At 38.4% G+C, this 23972-nt stretch overlaps 1 protein-coding gene across 1 annotated transcript; it reads left to right on the top strand.

Moving 5' to 3' along the window:
* Window positions 1-631: 631 nt before the first annotated feature.
* Window positions 632-22638, top strand: LOC104244168 (uncharacterized). Its single transcript, XM_009799523.2, has 27 exons — window positions 632-936; window positions 1066-1267; window positions 1365-1486; window positions 6687-6809; window positions 6906-7049; window positions 7207-7880; window positions 8575-8696; window positions 8797-8888; window positions 14982-15204; window positions 15409-15472; window positions 17208-17356; window positions 17471-17541; window positions 17628-17801; window positions 17885-17956; window positions 18610-18711; window positions 18795-18884; window positions 19354-19429; window positions 19519-19615; window positions 19772-19841; window positions 19936-20115; window positions 20263-20385; window positions 20472-20555; window positions 20803-20987; window positions 21133-21271; window positions 21426-21485; window positions 21726-21830; window positions 22234-22638. The coding sequence occupies exons 1-27, from the start codon at window positions 847-849 to the stop codon at window positions 22345-22347; spliced, it is 3747 nt and encodes a 1248-aa protein (XP_009797825.1). The 5' UTR covers window positions 632-846; the 3' UTR covers window positions 22348-22638.
* Window positions 22639-23972: the final 1334 nt, after the last annotated feature.

The raw sequence follows: 23972 nt of genomic DNA, 5'->3' as shown, positions 1-23972 counted from the left end.
CTTGGTAGTGCCTAATATTATGTAGAGTGAGTTGGTAGAGTGTCTAATTTAATTCTCCTTTCGCTAATTTTTGTATTTTTGAACAGTACAAGTATAACTTGTCAAATTCATCAAAATTTAAATGAATTTGTGTGAGTATGAATATTATTTTAAGAGTTAAAACAAGCATAGCATAAAAAAAAATTAAACTATCGGGTCAATTTAAAAAATATTACATAATAGTGAACAAAAAATTAGCATCGTGTTGTTAAAAACATAAAGAGAAAAAAGACAATACTATTGCATTACACAATGAATCATTATTTTGAAACTTACTTTTGTATATACAAACAATTAAAGAGAAGTGAAATGAAGAGATAAATTCTAATTGTTGGATGAGTTAAGCGAGTTGAGCTACAACTTATAGTGCACTAATGTAAATCCACATAAAATTTGAATAATTTTGAATTTGGACTTATTTCTTTTTTTTCCCCCTTTCCTGGATAGGACCTAATTTTTGACATATCAAATTTTAATTCACCAAAATTAACCCTGCCGATTCCTACGACGCTATTGCTCAACAAAACCCTGATTCAGGTTCACACGGTGGTTACCCGACTCACCCGAAGCCTATAAAATCAATTCATTCCCCAAAACTTGTAGAACCTCTTTTGCCGCATCACTCCTCTCTACTCCCCCAACACCTCTCCCTTTTTTAAAAATCTATAAATAAATTCATCATCCGGCGGAGCTTTGATAACTGATCGTCCCGTAATCATTCACCTTCTCCCCCCCCCCTCTCTCTCTATATATATATATCGCAATCGATTTTACTTGTGTAGTTCTGTGTGTTGATCCAATCGAGACATGGTGGAAACGAGACGAAGCTCCTCTTCCTCCAAACGCCCTCTCTCTTCTCCCTCATCGTCTCCTCTCCCTAATGGCAAACGCTCCAAGGTTCGGTTTTGTTTTGAATTTTGATCTGATTGATGATATCTGTTTTTGTACATACATGTTTGCATGTATCTGGAAAAAGGAAAAAATTAGTCCTTTTCTTGTGTTTAATTTATTTGATCGGTTTTATAGGCGGCGGAGGCGCTATCATCAACTAATGATACCCTAGGGGGAAAAACCCAGGGTGCGGTGAATGAATCTGCTGAGCAAGAGGTTCGATCGGCTGATCTGGCTGCTGCTGCTACTGTTTTGAAGTCGTCTGATGCTTCTCTGCCACTGAAATCGCCGGAAAATCAAGTGGATGGCGAGCCTTTGGTGTCACCCATGACTCTAGGTGCCATTTTTTATCTTTGCATGTGCTTTCACTTTATCATAATTTGTATCTTTTTTTTTTTTTTTGTTTGGTTAATAATTGGGGACTTTTTTTCTAGGTCATTCTGTGATTGACGCGGCGGAGAAGGCAAAGTTAAATGGGTCTAAGGCGAAGAAACGGCAGCTGAAATCAAATGTTGTTGGGGCTGCATGGGCACAACTTATTTCCCAGTGCTCTCAAGTAGGTTCCTCCTTGATCTTAATCTTTGAAAATTTGGAAAATATGTAACTTTTGATCAAAATTTGATTCCAAAAATTGAACTCTGCTTGCATTGGAGGCAAAAGAAATTAAATAGTCTGTGCAGGAATTAAGGACGATACTGACCATGAAAGTGGAAGAATAAAGCTTGAAACATTTAAACTTGCATACAATTCTCACCTTCCACTTGTGAATTTGAGTTAATTTCCTCCATTTAAAATTGGATGCTTTAGTTTTTTATTGAAGGTATGTTATGTTTAGTGTTTAATAAAGGGAATACAATTATTAGCATGTTAAGATTCTGTTTTCTTAAGATTGAAACATGGAAAATTTATATCCAACATCGGTTGCATGTAACTTAGGAGTGTAAAAAGCAACCAAACTGAAAACTGTGATTTATTTCGTTCGATTTTCAAACAGCTATTTGTTTCCATGAATATAGAGCAGAGTAATGGCTCAATCACGGTCTGTAAATAAAATGGACAGTACCCGGAGGAGTAAGTTTATCGATGTTATTTTTTGCATCCGGTGATAAAATTCCGAGCATTCATCTCGTCTGCCTCAGTGATACAACATATGCAATACTTAATAACACCTATAGTCCAGACGAAACACCGAACCAAACACAAACTTGTTGAAATCAGCCACCTGGCTAAACGGTATCCTTGAAGGCAATATCAAACGGAACCTCCACTTTTCAGCAAATCGGATAAGATAAACTCTTGGGGTGTACCACCTTATATATATATATATATATATGCTGTTGGGGTATACCATCTTTCAGTTGAAATCCTAAATGAAAACAATGATCCCTAATGGTCCAATGACAACCAAATGATATTGGCCACTGCTCTTGAATGTTTGCCAAGTCAGTCTATGCAGTGCATTTTGAGTCTCCATCTAATTTTGATCTTAGGAAGAAGGACCTCAATCATTCAAATAGGTAGGGGCATAATAGGCCGGAGGAAGAAGAGGTGAACTATGGAAATGGAGTGGTAGTTGTCACTTTCTTGCTTCTTTCTTTCATACTTCTATTTTTTGTTCCTACTGGATGTTGGGGTCTTAGTTATTTAATCTGTTTTTTTTATCAAAGTAAATAAATTTTCATTAATGAATAGGCCAAAACAAAAGCAAACGTATACAAGAAGTATAACAAAAAAGATAGAAAACCGAAAAAAATACGGTTCTTTAAGAAATATACCCAATCTTCTATACAACAAGGAACTTTATGGGTGCACCAAAAGAAAATAAGGGATACGAGGCTACTCCTCAACTGAACAGAACTGATCTCTACCCATTCTAATGCTCTTCTATTTCTTTCTTTCCAAATAACCCACATGATTACTAGTGGAGCAACAGTGCATGGACTATGCCTTCTCCTCCTCCTCCCACAAGGCCACAACAGCTAAACATTAACTTTTTTACAATTCTTGGCAATGCCCATGAGATGCCAAACCACGTAAGTATTTCCCACCGTAACCTCGATGGTAGGCTACAAAGTAGAAGGAGATGATCCACATCTTCACCCGCCTCTTTACACATGAAACACCAACTTATAGAAACGACCTTCCGCCAGTGTTATCAAAGGCGAAAAGCGCAAAAAAGCTCTAAGGTCCGTTGGGGCTTTAAGCGCAAAGCGCAACTAAAGCGTGTGCTTTAATGAAAAAAGGCACAACTGAAGAAAAAGTAAAAATGTGTATATGTAGTCCAAGACTAATAATTATAAACATGAATAACAAATATAAGGACAAAGAAATTGAAAAACATTTACGATAAAACGAAATATTAATTGTTTAATGTCGTCCTTTCAGGATTACACTCATTGGTAAGGAAAAGTATGCCTTAGAGCCTTGATGCGACACTAAAGCGCCCACAAAGCGAGGCAAAACGCTCAACATGTTTTGAGCCTCGCTTCAGGGCTTAAGCGCGCCTTTGACAACACTGCCTTCTGTTTCCAAAGGTTCTCGATTGTCAAGATCACCCCTCTAGCTACTACCAAGTGAACTAGTGAAGAAGCACACCTTCTTCGGCACCTTCGATATCCAAATTTAGCTATATGGCAAGACATCCTCCTCCTTACCAAAAGCTTTTCATAAAAAGACTTTATCGAAAATATGCATTAGTATTGGCCCAATATTTTTCAAGTCCAATGAGCCAAACCGAAAATCTCAGGCCTATTATAGCTTGGTGTTCGGTTTGCCTGTTTCTTTTTACATGTACAGAGAAACTTATGGCTTCTCTTATCTACTATCCACATTCTTGGGTACATGTGAGCTATAAAGAGGTATGCTCAAGTAGTGCCATGTTAAATTTGTATATGGACCATGCTTCATATTGAATTTAGATATGTACTCCAAGTCCGATTTGAGCTTGAGGATAAGATTATCGGACATAGATTTGTGTTTACATTCCCAAGTCCGTAAAAGTTCTTTACTTAGAAGTTGGAGAATTTAAAGGTGAAATGAATAAGTTAAAAGTCAAGCAACTTGATCTTTCTCTAAAATATACATCTTAAATTTTGTCTGGATGTCCACTCAATTAAAGGTGTCTTTTACAATGGTCTTGTGCCATTGTCAAGTGTGCTTTTGTCGGAACTATAATAATTGGCTGACGCTTGGCCATGTGTCATTGTTTTTAACATCACTAGTGTCGGGATCAGCGTGCACATGCCTCTACCAAATAGCATGCAGCCCACATAGTTTATTCGGGTATTCTTCCCTCCAAGGATGCTCAATATACCAGTGTTGTAGACGTGATTCGAACTTTTTCCAGGATCTTGCTTTCATGCCTTGACCATCAGATCCCTTTGGGACCTCATGTCCACCGGAGAGTGGAGTCATTTCTAGCTTTCTTTCATTAATAGTATTTTCTCTGTGGAAGAATTTCGAGAATAACTTATGAAGTTTATAGTGCAACAAGCATAGACCTCTTTTTGGGTGTACACCGATTTTGCAGGCTTTTACATGCTATCTTATGTCAATCAATAGTCGTGTTGCTTGTAGTTGTTTCTCAATACAAATTATATAGACATTGCACATAGTATTGGGGGATGATTAGTTAAAGTGCAAGCAAAAAAAAGAAAGTTGGCCAATCTTTGTACCATGAAGAAACTAACCTTTACAAAAGCATAAATATGAGAGGTAGTGCTTTATTGTCATGGGTTATATGGGTGTTTGCATTTTAAATAAAAGGGGAAAAGAGGACATGGTTGGGTTGGTGTTGGATACATGTTGAATGATGTTGACGTTGGATTGAGGACAACCTAAATTTGGTTCAATGCTTCCTGTGTCTCTGCTCGGCTTAATTGTTGGACACATCCCTAATATTAAGCCCAATTCAATTGATTGTGGTTGACATTAAGGTGGCACTTGAATTTGACCCCCCCCCCCCAAATATGAGTGTCTGGTTTGATAAGTAAGATTATTTGTGAAGAAAAATCCAAAATGTTATTCCGTTAACTACAAACAGATATTTTGTTGTTTTTCCTTGTTTTGCAAAAACTATTTGTTGTGCGATTGTTGGATTTCGCTAAAGCATTTGAGCTGGTGATTGCGAACTCTAGTTTTCGAAAGAGGGATGAGCATTTGGTTACGTTCCAGAGTACGATGGCGAAGACTCAGATTGACTACCTCCTCCTCCGAAGGTGTGATAGAGGGTTGTGTAAGGATTGCAAGGTTATCCCGGGTGAGATCCTCGTGACGCAACATAGGCTCTTGGTGATGGATGTTGGTATCACGATAAAGAGGAAAAGAGGTCTGTTCAAGGACGATCGAGGATCAGGTGGGGAGCCTTGACTAAGGATAAAACTCAGGTGTTGGAGGGGAGGTTATCGGCTCTGGGAGCTTGGATGAGTAGCGGGGATGCGAGCGCCATGTGGATGACGACGGCGAACTGTATTAGGGAGGCAGAGAGAGAGGTATTAGGGGTCTCGAGGAGTTACTCTGGCGGGCACCAGTGTTTTAAAAGGTGTAGGCGTAAGGCGAGGCGTAAGCCTCGAGGCACGGGGCGTAAACCCATAGGTATTTAATTTTTAATATTTTATAAAATAATATAATTACAGTAAATATTTATAAACAGGTAAAATTGCATATAGAATATATATATTCTTTATCCCCACAAAAAACTAGTCAAAACAATCTATTATACTAGCCAATGTTGTATGAGGGCAGAGTGTTGGCCAGTTAAGAACTCATATATCCAGAAGATAGAATGTAGCAAAAATGAGGATGTTGATGTGCATGTGCGGGCACACTAGGATGGATAAGATTAATAATGAAGATATTCAGGAGAAGGTGGGTGTGGCTCCTATGGATGACAAAATGCGGGAGTCGAGGCTTAAATGGTTCCGACACGTGCTGAGGAGAAGCCTAAAGCCCCGGTATGGAGGTGTGAGCGGTTGGCGTTAGCTGGTACGAGAATAGGTAGAGAGCGGCCTAATATTATTAGGGAGAAGTGATCAGGCACGACATGACGTGGTTTCAGATTTTCGAAGACATGGTCCTTGATAGGAAGGTGTAGAGGTCGAGCATTAAGGTTGTAGGTTAGAAGGTAAGTTGAGCATTTTTCTATTGCGTTCTGGGTGAGAGACTAGCCTGATAGGGTTTTGTCTTAGATTGCAGTGGTTTAATGTTGTGTCCAAACTATTCTTCCTAGCTTTATTTACTTGGTACTGTTATTGTTTTTCATCTATTTTCTGGTCCTTATGTTGATGTTACTATTTCTATGATTACGGTCTGATTTATTGTCTCTGTTCGTCTTCTTGAGCCGAGGGTCTTTCGAAAATAACCTCTCTACTCTTCGGGGTAGGGGTAAGGTCTGCGTACTCACTACCCTCCCAAACCCATTTGTGGGATTATACTGGGTTGTTGTTGTTGTATTTGTTGTGCGATCAATCCAAACATAATTGTTTCTAACACTTTTTTGAGGAACAAACCAGAAAACTATCCAACACCAAGAGATTTGCCATAGGAAAATATTATTCTTTTAAAATAATTGGCATATAAATGTAAACAACCCTTTTCACATCTTAAAGTAGGGTGAATCATGTCCTTGTAAAAAAATTAGGCTGGATCATGTCTACACATTTGCTATGTAATTCATGAACTTTGGCAGTTCTATTTACTTGCTTTTTGGTTTCCTTCTAAAATGAATGCACTAATTGACTTTGATTTTGTTTTCGCAGAATCCTCATTTTGTCATGCATCGTCCTACTTATTCTGTTGGTCAAGGTCGTCAATGTGACTTGTGTATAGGAGACCCTTCTGTTAGCAAATCTTTATGTAATCTGAAGCATATTGAGCAAGAGGTGAGATTGATCTTTTCTCTGGATGTTTTTTTTCCTGTTGTTTAAAGTAGTATAACTTAGTTTCCCTTCATTCTGCTTACGGTTTTATATGTCCAGAAAGGAGGATTTGTCACTCTACTTGAAATTACTGGCAAGAAAGGTGATGTGCAAGTCAATAGCAAGGTCTATCCAAAAATGTCTACTGTGCCTCTCAATGATGGCGATGAGGTGGTTTTTGGCTCGTCTGGTCAACATGCTTATGTATCCTTTTTCCAATGTGTTTTCCCTGTTTTAGAATTTATATACATGTAAAATGTGTGCATTCTATATCGATGTTAGTACCTGTGGGCTGTTGTTGTTGTTGTCTATATCGATGTTAGTACTGGAAGAAACTTTGGATTCCTTTACTTACTTTTAGATTTTTAACATAATCACCAACGACAACAAGTCTAGCTTGCCACATCCAATCAGCATACTTGAAGCTCATAGTGGTTCAGTCAAGGGATTACATTTTGAGGCAAGGTCAGGTGACCCCTCCACAGTAGCAGTGGCATCAGCCCTGGCATCTTTGTCTAATCTTGAGAAAGAGTTGTCCCTTCTCCCACCATCATCTCAAAATGGCAAGGATGTGAAAGAAGGTTCGGAAATGTCCAGACTGCCAGCTGCAAATGGAGTGGCAGACAAACATGATTTAGATATTGATATGAAGGATGCTTCTGATCATAGTGATTTACCTGGTGTTTTGCTGCGGGAGAAGACTGGTGTAATATCTCCTGACACTAGAAATGAGAACATGAATCTTGATGGTGCACTTGATTCAGATGATGCAGAGATAGGGAAGATCTCTGGGGCAGCTCAGGAATTGCGACCTCTCCTGCATGTACTTGCTGGATCTTCTGCTGAATTTGACTTAAGCGGTAACTTCTCCAGAAATTTTGAAGAGCGAAGGGAAATATGCAAACTACTTAGAGATTTTGACCCGCCAATTTTGACATCAACCAGGCACCAAGCATTTAAAGATTTGTTACAACAAGGATTACTTGATTCAAAAAATATTGATGTCTCATTTGAAAATTTTCCGTATTATTTGAGGTGAACACATTGATCTCAAGCAATAAATAATCTCATTATTGTTCTTTTTGTTGCTTTCCAAATATTTTGATGCCTTTTTGGTGCTTTTCCTTTCAAATGTTTGGGTGACTTCAACTTCTGGGAAGACTGTGACTGGGGGTGAACTTTTTCCTGTCAGAAAAAGTATGAAGGGAGTTTTGATTTTTGCATTATTATTATTATTCAGCTGGAGTTATGTGTTTATCGTTTTGTTTCTTTCCTACTTATGGTTGATATGCATATGATTGTGAATGTGTCTTTAGAAGCATAGGCATGTATCTAGATAACATGTGTTTGCTATTAATGTTTCCTCATATTGCATCATAGGTAAAAAATTTAAAAGATAATATATGGGTGCAGTTGGTAACTTGGTATATATTGCAATGGTTTCTTGTAATGAACTTTGTTACTCTTTAAGCAACCTTTATTTTCAAGTTTTTGTAAGTTGAACTTGGTGTACTGTTCTAATCGTATTTCCTATTGAACTCATTACTTTGTGATGCAATCTTTAGTTTTTGGTTTTGCAAGTTGAACTTGCTCTAGTATTTTTCGAAGTACATGTGCAGGGTTTTCTCCCCCTTTTTTTCCTGGTGTCTAGTGCTAGATGCAGGATGTCGTTAATGTACTTTTGGAACTTATTTTATTGAGTTCTCTCTTTTTCCGTGTTCCATGACAGTGAAACCACGAAGAATGTTCTGATTGCTTCTACTTATATTCATTTGAAGTGTCACAAATTCACAAAATATGCATCAGATCTCCCCACATTGTGCCCTAGGATTTTGTTGTCAGGTCCAGCAGGTAGTGTTTCTATCTTGTTCTGCATATATAATTACGATAATCTCTATTTAATGTATTCAACACAACCATTAATATTACATTTTTGATGCACTGCTCACAGGTTCAGAGATCTACCAGGAGACGTTGGCCAAGGCACTTGCGAAATTCTTTGGTGCCAGGCTACTGATAGTTGATTCTCTCTTATTGCCTGGTGTAAGCCTCTTATGTACTCTGCTTCTATTGCTGTTTTTCTATGGTAAAAAATATCATGAATCTTGCTATTAGCTCAGTCGATGGTGTTTATACAACCATGGACATTTCCTGTTATTATTTCCCCCATTTAGTTATAGAATACAAAGTAATGCTGTCACCAGAGATACTTGTGGATGACTATCACATTTTATATATTTCTACCACATATAATGATTTCCGAAGACAAGGTGGGTTGCTCTGATGGTAAACACCCTCCACTTCCAACTAAGAGGTCGAGTCACCCCAAGAGCATGAAGGTGTTGGTTTATGTTTAGTCAACAATGGCATGTCAATTGGAAGAGTTGGTGGAAAGAGTTGGTGTGGATGCTAGGAGGAAGCTTCCTCCTTTGATGTCACCCATGACATCAAGAGGAGGTAGTTTGATGTCACCAATGACATCAAGAGGAGGTCTTTACCTCTATAAATAGATGCACTCCTTCATTTGTAGAAACCATCCCAAAAATAATACAACACATTGTAGTGAGTAGAGAGTTAAGAGAGAAATTCTCTTAAGTGTAATTGGGAACTCTCCCCTTCCTTTGTTAATATTAAAAAGGCAACTGTTCTCTGGTGGACGTAGGATTATTTTGATCCGAACCACGTTAAATCTTGTGTTCTTTCTTTTACGTTTCCGCTAACAATTGGTATCAGAGCAACATGATTCTTTAACGATCCAAGGAGGAAGAACAAGCAAAGATGAGTTCCATGAAGTTTGAAATTGATAGATTCAGTGGACGCAACAACTTCAATATCTGGAAGATCCAGATGATGGCGTTACTGCGGAGGGAAGGTTCAATCCATGCTATTGACGGAAAGTATCCTAAGGATATATCAACTCCCGACAAGGAGAAGATTGAAGGGGATGCATTGAGTGCAATCCAACTATCCCTTGCACCTAACGTGCTTTGTGAAGTGAGTACGGGTACCGAAGAGACGGCCAAACAGTTATGGGAAAAGCTAGAAGGGCTATACCAAGACCGATCAGTGACAACAAGGATGTTGTTACAACGGCGTCTTCACACATTTAAGATGGGGTCAGGTACTTCGTTACAAGATCATTTAGATGCGTTCAATAAACTTGTCATGGACTTACAGATTGCAGGAATTAAAAAGGGAGGAGGAGACGCTTGCATGTGCTTTGCTATTTTCATTGACTTCAGGATATCGTGATATTGAGAATTCAATGATGTATAGCAAGGAGCCTATCAAGCTTGAGCAAGTGCGGCAGGCACTTAACTCTAGTGATGTGCGGAGGCACATTGAAGGAGATAGAGATGACCAGGCAAGTGGGCTCTTTGTGAGAGGCCGGACTAGCCAACAGGGAAAGAGCAAATCAAAGCACAGATCAAAGTCTCGTGTGAACAAGAAGAATACAGAGTGTTGGGGTTGTGGCAAGAAGGGGCACTTTGAACGAGACTGCCCAATGTCAAAGTCCAAGGAAAAGGCGAGTGCATCCACAGTTGAACAGGTACATGATTTTGATAATGATTATGTACTAACAACATCGTGTAATAATAATAGTAGTTATGGAAACAAATGGGTGTTAGACTCTGCTTGCACTCTGCATATGACGTTCCGAAAAGACTGGTTTAGCAGCTATGAGAAAAGTGGAGGAACCGTAGTAATGGGCAATAATGCAACTTGTGCAATAGTTGGCATTGGCTCAGTTCGGGTTCGCTGCCATGATGGAGTCGTGAGGACTATTACACAAGTCCGTCATGTTCCTGATCTGAAGAAGAATTTGATCTCCCTGAGTACTCTGGATGAACAAGGCTACAGGTACATGAGCGAAGCAGGAACTATAAAGGTGACTAAAGGTTCTTTAGTCATGCTGAAAGGCAAGCTGGAGAACGGCCTTTACACATTGGCCGGAAGCACCATTGTTGGCTCTGCAAATGCATCTACAGTGCAGTTATCTAATGATGACAAGGCAAGACTATGGCACATGAGACTAGGTCATATGAGCGCACGTGGACTGGAGATGTTGAGCAATCGTAACCTTTTGGAAGGTGAGAAGATCAGCACACTTGACTTCTGTGAGCACTGCGTTCTAGGGAAGCAAAAGAAGGTCAGCTTCAGCACTGGCAAACACAAGACAAGAGGAGTGCTAGACTACATCCATTCAGATTTATGGGGTCCCTCTAAACTTCCATCGAAGGGCAAAAAGAGGTATCTTCTCACTTTTATTGATGATTTCTCACGAAAGGTTTGGGTGCATTTTTTGAAGGCAAAAAGTGATGCTTTTGAAGCATTTAAAGAGTGGAAGATTTTGGTTGAAAATCAAATGGAGCGGAAAATCAAGTATCTTCGCACAGACAATGGCTTGGAGTTTTGCAATGAAGAGTTTAATGAATTCTGCAAGGTTCATGGGATCTCAAGACATAGGACTGTCAGGCATACCCCACAGCAGAATGGAGTTGCCGAGAGAATGAACAGAACTCTTCTTGAAAAGGCTCGTTGTATGCTCCTACAAGCCAAAATGTCCAAAGTATTTTGGGCTGAAGCAGTTCACACTGCTGCTCATATTGTCAATCGATCTCCAGCATCGGCAATTGACTTTAAGACTCCGAATGAGGTATGGTCAGGTGAACCCTCTAACTATTCATACTTACGAGTATTTGGGTGTCCAGCTTATTATCACGTTAATGAAGGAAAGCTTGAACCAAGGGCTAAGAAGGCCATATTCGTAGGGTATGTGGATGGAGTAAAAGGGTACAAACTTTGGTGTTTGTCTTTACTCAAATTTATAGTTAGTAGAGATGTCACCTTTGATGAATCCTCTATACTTGATCCCCGTAAAGTTTCCGTGGAGTTTTCAGGAAACAAGAACGACGAGCAGGTGGAGCTTCCGGTGGAGCTTGCCAAGGAAAAGGATCAAGAGACTCAGGTTAAAGATGAGTCAGAAGATGTAGACCTTGAAGAACTTGCTGTCAATGAACCATACACAATTGCAAAGGGGAGGGAGAAGAGGCAAACACGAGAACCGGAACGCCTTATAAGATCAAGCAAACTTGATTGCATATGCGTTCGTAGCTGCACAAGAAGAGATTAAGGATCTGGAGCCCTCCTCGTATATTGAAGCAACTTCTTGCAAGGATGCTGTACAATGGCGGTTAGCCATGACTGAAGAGATGGAGTCTCTTCACAAGAATCAGACATGGGTCTTAGTGAAAAGACAAAAGGGGAAGAGGACAGTTGGATGCAAGTAGGTCTACCGAAAGAAAGAGGGAATTCCTGAAGTGGAAGATGTTAGGTTCAAGGCGAGATTGGTTGCAAAAGGATTCAGTCAGAAGGAGGGAATTGACTACAATGAAATTTTATCTCCAGTCGTGAAGCATAGCTCAATTCGCGTGCTGCTAGCATTGGTTGCCCAATTTGACTTGGAGCTTCAACAGCTTGATGTCAAAATTGCTTTCTTACACGGTGATCTAGAAGAGACAATCTATATGGATCAGCCTGAAGGTTTCCTAGCTGAGGGAAAAGAAGATCACGTATGCCAACTAAAGAAGTCTTTGTATGGTTTGAAGCAATCCCCTAGACAGTGGTACAAGAGGTTTGATGCATTCATGACTACACATGAATTCTCAAGGAGTGCATTTGATAGCTGTGTGTATCACAAGAAGATGTCTGGTAACTCAATGATTTATTTACTGTTGTATGTTGATGATATGCTTATTGCTGCTAACAACATTACAGAGATAAATGCTTTGAAGAAACTGTTGAGTAAGGAATTTGACATGAAGGATTTAGGAGCTGCAAAGAAAATCCTTGGTATGGAGATTTCAAGAGAAGACGGTGTTGTACATCTTTCTCAGAAGAGGTATATTGAAAGGGTTCTCAAGAGATTCAATATGCATACGTGCAAGCCTGTAAGTACACCATTAGCTCCTCATTTTAAACTTTCAGAGTTACAAATGCCTCAGTCCGAGGATGAGGTGGAGCATATGTCAAAGATTCCTTATGCCAGTGCAGTTGGTAGCATTATGTATGCTATGGTATGCACACGTCCAGATATTGCTCAATCTGTAAGTGTGGTAAGTAGATACATGTCCAGCCCAGGAAAGAGGCATTGGGAAGCTGTCAAGTGGATATTGAGATATCTCAAAGGAGCTTCTGGTGTTGGTCTGACCTTTCGAAAAAGTGGTGGAGGTATTTCAATTCTCGGTTATGTAGATTCTGACTATGCAGGAGATCTTGACAGAAGAAGGTCCACAACTGGATACATCTTTACCCTCGTTGGCAGTGCCGTTAGTTGGAAGTCGACTCTGCAGTCGATTGCCGCTTTGTCTATGACAGAAGCAGAATACATGGTAGCAGCGGAGGCGGTGAAGGAAGCTATCTGGTTGAAAGGTTTAGTAGCGGAATTGAGTTTGGTTCAGCTGGAATCAACTCTTAGATGTGATAGTCAGAGTGCTATTCATCTAATGAAAAATCAGAGATTTCATGAGCGCACTAAACACATTGATGTCAGATTTCATTTTATTCGAGATGTTGTTGAAGAGGGAACTATCAAGGTCGTGAAGGTTATCACAGACGATAATGCTGCAGACATGTTGACCAAGATAGTCCCGCTCGCTAAGTTTGCACACTGCAAGGACTTGGCGGGGGTGTGCATCAACTGATGCAACTCCGAAGAGAACAGTTGTTAGGTGGAGGTGGTATGTTCAACAATGGTTTGATTCTTCTTGTTTCTTACAACGGGGTTGCCCAGTAAGCTTAGAAGTTTTGGCCAGAGTTGTTCACACGCACGCTCGAAACGCAAACCAAGGTGGAGATTGAAGGTGTTGGTTTATGTTTAGTCAACAATGGCATGTCAATTGGAAGAGTTGGTGGAAAGAGTTGGTGTGTATGCTAGGAGGAAGCTTCCTCCTTTGATGTCACCCATGACATCAAGAGTAGGCAGTTTGATGTCACCAATGACATCAAGAGGAGGTCTTTACCTCTATAAATAGATGCACTCCTTCATTTGTAGAAACCATCCCAAAAACAATACAACACATTGTAGTGAGTAGAGAGTTAAGAGAGAAATTCTCTTAAGTGTAATTGGGAACTCTCCCCTTCCTTTGTTAATATTAAAAAGGCAACTGTTCTCTGATGGACGTAGGATTATTTTGATCTGAACCACGTTAAATCTTGTGTTCTTTCTTTTACGTTTCCGCTAACAGAGCAAGGTGGGGAGTTGTTGGAGGGAAGGATGCCGAGGGTCTATTGGAAACAGCCTCTCTACCCCTTCGGGTAGGGGTAAGGTCTGCGTACACACTACCCTCTCCAGACCCCACTTGTGGGATTATACTGGGCTGTTGTTGTTGTTATATACAATGATTTCCGTCCAGCTTGAAGATTAGATCACTGTAGAAATAACATGATTTACAACTATGCCTTTTTTTATACATAAATTTGTACTGCTGCATGAAACTAATAATGGACTGCCAGTTTTCTTGTTTCTTGATCTTACCAACCCGGGGGTGGGGGGTGGGGGATGTGCAAGATGGCTTGATAGTTAGAAAAGACTTGGTACTTATAGGGAAAGGACATTTGGACCTGAGACATTTATAACTATACAGAAAATTAGATGCAGAATTGGCGAGTTAGGAAAGGAAACTTGGGTGTCTCAGCAAATTCCTTGGCGGAACGAGGAAATATTTATTTTATTAAAAAGATGACCTTGCATGAGCTCATTACCTCTATAACTCAAAATTTTTCTTGTTCTCCAATAATAATATGAGTTCAATACTAAGGTATTTGAAATGATTAAGTGATATCTTATTCATTGATTCTCCATTTAATAATTTCTCTAGCCTTAGAAGCAGATATAATTTTGATATTTTATGGGAGGCAAATAACTGGAAAATCATGGTCAGTACAAGCTTGAAGAATCTTTGCTTTTTTCACTTCTCCTGCAGCGCAACCAGTTGGGTATATGCTGGGGTGTTAATTGAAACTGATAGGGTGGACACTCAAATATATATTTGTTCTTTTTGGAAGTCAGTATCAATATAATTCATCTGTATTTACTAAATCCTGCAATTCATTGTTTTCTTGAACATTATGCAGGGGTCAACTGCCAAAGACATTGACTCTGTAAAAGAAAGTTCTAAACCTGAGAGAGCAAGTACTTTCGCTAAACGTGCTGCCCAGGTGGCTGCACTACATCTTAATAAGAAGCCAGCTTCAAGTGTTGAGGCCGATATAACTGGTGGTTCTACAATAAGTTCTCATGCTCAGCCTAAGCAGGAGGCATCTACTGCATCATCCAAAAACTACACTTTCAAGAAAGGTAATTGGGTGTTCTGCAGTAAGTTCATTTTTGGATTATCTCTTCCCCCCCCCCCCCCGGAGTTGTATGGGATAGAGTTACCATCTTATGTTAGATCATAAAATCTTCAACTTTTCCTTCCTAAATAAAAAAGAGAATCGGGGTTGAAGTTTTTGATTTGTGGTTGTAGTTCTATGCTCAATGTGAGATTTGTGATTTTGACAGGTGATAGGGTGAAGTATGTTGGTCCTTTACAGTCAGGCATTTCTCCCTTGCAAACACCATTGAGGTAACTGCTAGAATTTGGTTAACATTTTCTTCATCCTAGATGTTTGTTCAATAATTCCCTTCCCTTTTATGCTCCATTCATAACCGGGTTGGAAATGCACTTTCAATTGGGATTCTATAGGATCCTCCCCCTCCCTCAAAATTGTGGGGTGCATACATGCGTGTGTGTATGTCTCTGCTGCTTTTAGCATTCTATATGCGGTGTTGCTATTAGCTTTCTGGTGAATTTTGACAGGGGTAGCCTATAAACAGTGACTGCTACCAATGAACTTCAGAACTTAGTGAATTAAATGGTTAAGTATGCATAGAAAAATTAATCATAGTTGTCTCTCTAATTATAAATAAGTTAATAATATCTAGACTAGTTTTTTGTACAAAAAACTAGTCTAGTTAATAATATCTAAATAAGTTAATAATATCTATCAACTTCCCAGAGGCAGAGGCTCCAGCTAACTGCTCTAGACTAGTTTTTCGTACTAAGACTTAACCAAGTTTTCTATTGTAACCTTTTGCATCCTCTTGATAATGCAATACCTTACTTCATCGGAAAAAATAAAATTCATGGAACATAATGCCGGTCATATCGAATACTCCCTTTATGTTGGCACACTTACTCTTTTAGTTTGTCCCAAAAAGGATGATATATTTCTATATTTAGAAATAATTCAACCTAAAATTTCCAGTTTATCCTTGCTGAGATAGTTTATAGCTATACAAATGTCTATACTTGTTTCATACCATACGTTTCAAAAGTCTTTATTTTTAACTCCGTGGCTAGTCAAACAAAGCCACATAAAATGGCAAAGAAGGAGTAATTAATACTTTTGAAAAAGATTAATAATTAATAACATCACGGGTTCAAACCTTGTTGTAGACAAAAGCATGGTATTTTAGTGGAGAAGCGCAGGGCTGTTATCCACCGAGATTCGAACCATGTGCGCCATTAGCCTCTCTTGGGATTTCTCGGTTTTGAAAAAAATAATAAATAATTTTTGAAAGGTCCACTATAGGAGTAGTATTTGTTTTATCTAAGAAATGTTGAAAGTGTTTTTGCATTACATATACACTATTGTCAAATACTTTAGGAAAATTTAAGTGTAATTTGTCTTAATATATTGTTGTTACTACGTAATCATTCAAAACCTCTTCATAAAAAAAGAGTTATCATTCAAAACCTTTTGATATTTCCCGGTGACTAGTCCTTTTCTTTGCAAACATGAAAATAATATTGACTATGGACTTCCAAAATATTAAGTTACTCCTGACATAATATAGTCCTTCATATGAGAAGTTAGACATATTCGTTATTATTTATTTTATCAAGTAAATGTGGTTCAGATTATTACTTAGAATTTGCTGTTTAAATTTTAAATTGCTGTTTAGTTTTATGAATATTACTGAGTTATGGTCTACATGTTTTTGTCTTCAATCTCTAACCAATTGAAGAAGACAAGCAAATTGTACTCATTAAGATGTGCTGTGGACAATGCAATTGTAATGTTCTGATTGCAATCATTGAGAGTTTCACTATTTATATTCAATATTTTTGGTCAATCTAGCAGTCATATGGTATCAAAGGACATATATATGGCAATTAGGAATTCCTGTGCTTGTGTAGGTTGACTTGTTTAGATAGAAGTCTTGTTATTCTTTATCAAGTAAAAGTGGATGTATATATTGTTTTTTATTTTATTTTATAGTTTTGCAAATCATGACATGTACACATGTGATCACAGGGGTCCAACATATGGTTATAGGGGGAAAGTGGTTCTTGCATTTGAAGATAATGAGGCCTCTAAGATCGGCGTCAGGTTCGATAAATCAATTCCAGAAGGCAATGATCTTGGTGGTCTCTGCGAGGAAGACCATGGTTTTTTTTGTGCTGGTAGTTTTCTGCTACTGTCCATTTTAAAAAATTTCATCTTTGTGTGTGTTGCCCATCAATTTGGAATAACTAAGTATGTCTTGCTGCTGAAACTTGACCTTTTTTCTTACACAGCTGACTTGCTCCGCGTTGATAGCTCGAGCAGTGATGATATTGATAAACTGGCCATTGATGAACTCTTTGAGGTAATTTTCATGTACATAATAGCTTTCCTTTCTTGGACTAGTATTCAAGTTTCTTTCCTTTAATTTACTCTGTTTTACATATGTAGGTTGCTTCAAAAGAAAGTAAAAGTAGTGCATTAGTTTTACTTGTCAAAGACATTGAGAAGTCTATGGTGGGAAATCCTGAGGCCTATGCTGCTTTCAAGGTTAAACTTGAACATTTACCAGAGAATGTTGTTGTCATAGCTTCCTATACCCAAACAGACAACCGAAAGGAGAAAGTATGTAAGAGCATAGTTGTCTTGCTTTCCGTTGAGATCAAATTCTGACTTGTGAGACTGATAAATTCTTTTATGCTTTCCAGTCACATCCTGGTGGACTGCTGTTTACAAAGTTAGGAAGTAACCAAACAGCGTTGCTTGACCTTGCCTTCCCAGTATGTGAATCCGTTTATCTCTTTTATATGCTCTTTTTTCCTCAATAACTTGTTCTCTAGTTTTCTCCTTCCAATGCAAGGAAGGTCAGGCTTATAGTAATTGAATTTATACTTTACCTTTTAAAGAAAAGGGATCTGCAAGGAGCTTTCTGGCCTTTTTTCTTCTTTCACTTTTTATATTTTCTTTATTCTTTTAGTTTGTCGAGTGGTGATGAATAGCTGGGTTGTAATTGGGGAGGCCTTAAGATGGCATCTATGTACTCTGAAGATGCATTGCTTTGTGTTAAAATGAGTTGCCTCTGATTTGTTATTTTCCTATGCCTACCACCATGTAAATCAAGATTACTTGCTCGAACATTTTTTTACCTACAGTACAAAAACCTGTTTCTCCATCATGGTCTATATGTTCAGGAGTTCAGTTATGGAGTACTCGGTTTCTTATTCTATTGTAAGAAGCTTCAAGGCAATTTATGTAATCACGAATTGCATTTTAGAATCACATAAAGCATCAACAACTATGCCTCAGTCCCAAGCAAGTTGGGATAGGCAATATGAATCCTTGCTGACCATGTTACTCAGTTTAAACTCATCTCATGCTACTGCACTTGTAAAATAACTGATGTCGATGCATTGCAATGTCTTCGGTTTTCCAGGATAATTTTGGTAGGTTGCATGATAGAAGCAAAGAAACCCCTAAAACAATGAAGCAGCTCATCCGTCTTTTCCCCAACAAAGTTACCATACAGCTACCTCAGGTAAATTCTTAGTTCACGCATACGCTTGCCAACTGTAAATATTGTGTGATTGAAGCATTTAGTATGTATCTTAATTGTGGCAGGATGAAGCATTATTATCTGACTGGAAGCAACAGCTAGAACGGGATATTGAAACTTTGAAATCTCAGTCCAACATCGCAAGCATTCGCAATGTGAGAGCTCCTTCTGCCCCAGCTTAAGGAACCTTTGTTTGCCAAGGGCAAAGGCCTTTTTGTCTTCTCCTTTCAATGCTTTTGGGCTGTACAGCATGTAGGACTGTTCACATGGATACCTTCAGTTTTAGAAAAATGAAACATCTCCCTAGCTTAGCCGATTTTCATTCTCTTGCCCTTGTTCTGGATATTACCTAAATCCACCTTCTTATAGGCCTATCTCTTTTCAAAAGACAACAACAACAACAATCGGGGTGTAATCCCATAAGTGGGGTCTGGGGAGGGTAGTGTGTATGCATGTCTTACTCCTACATGTGCTCTTCTCAAAAGAGCGAAGGTTTATTTATTTTAGGATGAATGTTTTCATTTTTTGTATTTATGGGCGATTAGCCTAAAAAGTAGATGAGTATAATGAATTTCTTAACTGTATCCTCAATTTATTGACTGATTGAAGTATCCTAACTTTCAGGTTTTGAGTCGTATAGGAATTGATTGCCCTGACCTCGAAACTTTATGCATAAAAGATCAAGCATTAACAAGTGAGAGTAAGTATTCCTCGAAGTTGGGCTTTTTGTGTTTGAAATTGTTAACATGATTATAATATATTTTCATGTTCTCCTTGTGATTGTGATAGGTGTGGAAAAGATAATAGGCTGGGCCTTGAGCCACCACTTTATGCACAAATCTGAGTCGTCAATAAAAGAGGCCAAGCTGGTTATCTCTGGTGAAAGGTCAAACTAAATTTTACTATCTAATTCATACTGTTGGAAGATTTGCACTATAATGTCATCTTATTTTGCTATTTTGGGCAACTGAAGGGTTCTTTTGGTTTTGGGGGGTTGACAAAAGGAGGCATGGACTGATATGTCTTATATTTGATCTGACAGCATTGGTTATGGACTCAATATTTTGCAAGGCACCCAAAATGAAACCAAGAGTCTGAAAAAATCTCTCAAGGTGAAGTCTCTGTTTTTTGCAAATTCAATTTTGTAAATAGGTTGCCTTTTGTTGTTAACTTCATGAAGCAGAGTATTAATGCTCGAGTTTTCAGGATGTGGCTACTGAGAATGATTTTGAAAAAAGACTACTTGCGGATGTTATTCCGCCTTGCGATATTGGGGTTACTTTTGATGACATTGGGGCCCTGGAAAATGTCAAGGATACTTTGAAAGAGTTGGTGATGCTGCCACTTCAGAGGCCTGAATTGTTCTGTAAAGGACAGCTGACAAAGGTGAAAAGATTTCCTTGACGTTGAAATCCATTTGGATCTATATCTTCGTCGGGATTCTTTATTTTTTTGTTTACATAGGGAGTGGGGTTTGGTGTAATTTTTTCATCATTCACGCACTTCTATTGCTGATGAAGATATCATGTATAGCCTTGCAAGGGAATATTGCTTTTTGGGTCCCCTGGTACCGGTAAAACAATGCTTGCAAAAGCTGTTGCTACGGAGGCTGGTGCGAACTTTATTAATATATCAATGTCAAGCATTACTTCAAAGGTACAACCTATGTCTTGTTTTTGTGTTTACCATTTCGTCTTTTAAAGCCCTTCTTTTAATGGCTTACAACTTTTTCTTGATTGTAGTGGTTTGGTGAAGGAGAGAAGTTTGTCAAAGCAGTCTTCTCATTAGCTAGTAAAATAGCTCCTAGTGTTGTTTTTGTTGATGAGGTTGGTAAAATTTACTTCATATTTCCCTTTCTCTAACTTCTTATATTTATGATAAAGTTAACGTATCTCTGTCACATGTGTGCCTTATACAAAGTGTGTCTCCTCTTTTAAGTTGACAATATACTCTTTAGCTTATATGTTATGTAAATGTATCTGCCATCCTTTTTTTACTGCAAGTTGTCTTTTGCTTTCTTAAAAAGACTATTATGTTTACCCTCTTCGTACCTCCATTCTTCTGGTCTATTAGGTGGATAGCATGCTAGGAAGACGAGAAAATCCTGGCGAGCATGAAGCCATGCGGAAAATGAAGAATGAATTCATGGTGAATTGGGATGGCTTGCGTACAAAGGACAAGGAGCGAGTGCTTGTACTTGCTGCAACCAATAGACCATTCGACCTTGATGAAGCAGTTATTAGGAGGCTTCCACGAAGGTAAATTTAATCAACCAGGGATTTTCTTAGCTAATTAATCGGAAGAGAGAAGACAAAATGGGAAGAACATTCGTTTGTTACTAGTTTATTGGGAATCATTACTAGTTTATTGGGAATCATAACGTTTAGTGCACCTTTGATGCAGGCTGATGGTAAACTTGCCAGATGCTCCGAACAGGGAGAAAATTTTGAGAGTGATATTGGCCGAGGAAGAGTTAGCACCAAATGTTGATCTCAAAGCTATTGCTAATATGACTGAGGGTTATTCTGGGAGTGATTTAAAGGTCTGCTGGGTGATCCTGTATCTTTATATGAATTATTAACTGACTTTCTATGTGTTAGGAGTTTTAACGCCCCAATGACTGGTTTTCCTCCCTTTATTTTTTTTATTCAATGTCACAAGTCATGCTTGTCACCTTCTTATATTTCTGTTCACAGAATTTGTGTGTCACAGCTGCTCATTGCCCAATTAGAGAAATTTTGGAGAAAGAGAAAAAGGTCAGTTGACTGTGTTCACTCAAACTGGTTTCATATGTTTCTGTTTCCATCCAACAGTTGGTTGAATTTGTGATTTTGATTGACATGTAAACATGCTCTTCCTAAAGTTGTGTACTAGCTTTTTTCATTCCCAGATATGTGCTTCTATTTATGTTGGAATCATTATCATCAGCCTGTGTCGTTCATACTGTCATAAGCTAATTAAGTACTTGGGATGTAACTTAACTCGCATTATTTCAGGAAAGAGCATTGGCAGTTGCAGAGAGCAGGCCTGTCCCTTCATTGCATAGTAGTGCGGACATTCGTCCTCTTAACATTGATGATTTTAACTATGCACATGAACAGGTATGTTTTATGGCCTCCTGCACAGTGGTAAAACTTGCTCTTGGAAATTAGACTAAGATCTAAGGGTTTTTATTATAACCTCAACCGTACATATCACTGTTCTTCACTTTCCATGCTCTTCACTTCCATTAAATGCACTTCTACATGGTTTGATGCTATATTTCTGTATCATCTTTGCCTTTCATATTCCTGGAGTGAGCTTTTGTCAATTTGACTTGTACACAAGATTAATGGTTGTGTAAATGTGTATCAATTGGTAGGATCAAAACTGTAATTATTTGGACCTAGTCTGTTTTAAGCTTTTTATCATGGTAGAGGAGCATTGTGCATGTGCATGTTCATGGTAGAGGAGCATTGTGCATGTAAGAAGGAGCTTCATGCCTTATTGCATGTTAAAATGCAGGTTTGTGCTAGTGTATCATCAGAATCGGCAAACATGAATGAACTTCTTCAGTGGAATGAATTATATGGTGAAGGTGGATCAAGGAAGAAGAAATCTCTCAGCTATTTCATGTAGAGACATTTTAACTGTATAGTGTTGCTTTATTTATTTAGTTTTTAAATCTACCCAAGCTGGTTGCAGCGGACCTGCATTCATGGAAATCCATTTCAGGTTCCCGGAGTCTCTCCCCCGTTGGCCAAATGTGGCCAATGTGTATCATAGTTGGTTTTATAGGTATTTATATCAGTAAGTGCAGGTTATGAAATATCTATCTGAAGCTTGTCTTCCAATTTTCCCCTTATTAGATCTCTGTATATACCAATTGATTTATTTAATAAATAATAAACAGTCTCATGTCTTTCGACACTTTTTTTTGGATAAGTTTGTTCCGCTGTAGCATGCAATTGCCGGGCTAACTGAAGGAACAAAGATAACACTTTGGGATGGCAGCGAGAAGTAAAGCGCCCCTGTCGCTCCATTTAGTTTTGCATTGTTGCAGTTAATTCTATTGTCATATTTTACGCCAAATAATTGTTGAAGTAAATACCAGGAAGACAACCACAAAAGAAAATGCTGAAGAAGTGTCAGGTGAGAGGATGCTAATTTCCCCGCTCCCCCTTACATGATGCCAACAAAACAGTTTGGGGGGGAGTGCACCGTTAGCCACTAATAATACATGTATTGACTTTTAAGCCGCTGTTTAAAATGTCTTTAGTCTTTAGCCATTGTTTTAATAAACTTTACTTGCCCTGACGAAAACACCCTTCTACTCATAAAAGTTCAGGACCAAGTGTCCTTAACTTTTTAACTTGCAACTCTAAGTTCAGGACTATATGTCCTTAACTTTTGAACTTGAAACTCAAAGTTCAGGATCACCTATCCTTAATTTCTGTGCTTGTAACTCTAAGTTAAGGACTATTTGTCCTTAACTTTTGAGCTTGTAAGTCTAAGTTCAGGACCTATTGTCCTTAACTTTTGAGCTTGTTAATCTAAGTTCAGGACCAAGTGTTCTTAGGTTTTGAGCTTGTAACTGTAAGTTTAGGACCAAGTGTCCTTAACTTTTGAGTTTGTTAGTCTAAGTTGAGGACCTATTGTCCTTAACTTTTGAGCTTCTTAGCCTAAGTTCAAGACCTATTGTCCTTAACTTTTGAGCTTGTTAGTCTAAGTTCAGGACTTCAGGCCCTATTGTCCTTAAATTTTGAACTTGTAACTGTAAGTTCAGGACCTATTGTCCTTAACTTTCATTTTGAAATTTAGGAAACTTCTGGTTCTTAATTAAGATATCTTGTTTACCTTATTTCTTTTTTTAATTGCTACTAATTAAGACTCTACTTTAGAGTCTGTTCTAGACCAAAGAAAACATAAACTACAAATCAAGTAGCAAACCAGATAGAAAAGCTTGAGATTTCTTAAGAGTGCAGTATCTCTCATTTGGTCAGATGTTGAATTGTATAGTCTGTCACTAATCCCCAAGAAAGAGAGAGAGAGGGAACTGGGTTGGCTAGTGAGATGAGCTCACCTGGTCGATCCGAGGAGGAGAAAAGGAACAAAGAGCAAGGATTTTTGACACTGAAGCGAAGATGTGTTGGGCCAAGGCGGGGTCAAGAGATAGAAGAAAGGGTAACATTATCTTTTCATATTAATTTTAATAGACTAATGACTAATTTTGCTCAGCATTAAAAATGCTGGATAAAAAGTAA

The sequence above is a fragment of the Nicotiana sylvestris genome, chromosome 6 (assembly GCF_000393655.2).
Source record: "Nicotiana sylvestris chromosome 6, ASM39365v2, whole genome shotgun sequence".
NCBI lineage: Eukaryota > Viridiplantae > Streptophyta > Magnoliopsida > Solanales > Solanaceae > Nicotiana > Nicotiana sylvestris.
Note: the sequence above shows the minus strand (reverse complement) of the source record. Positions and strands in the feature narration are given on the sequence as shown.

Bases quoted from the DNA above. Each gene is read 5' to 3' on its own strand.
- LOC104244168 (XM_009799523.2), top strand. From the start codon at position 847: ATGGTGGAAACGAGACGAAGCTCCTCTTCCTCCAAACGCCCTCTCTCT. The intron at 7,050-7,206 runs GTATCCTTTTTC...ACTTACTTTTAG, and splicing joins CGTCTGGTCAACATGCTTAT to ATTTTTAACATAATCACCAA. The intron at 7,881-8,574 runs GTGAACACATTG...GTTCCATGACAG, and splicing joins AATTTTCCGTATTATTTGAG to TGAAACCACGAAGAATGTTC.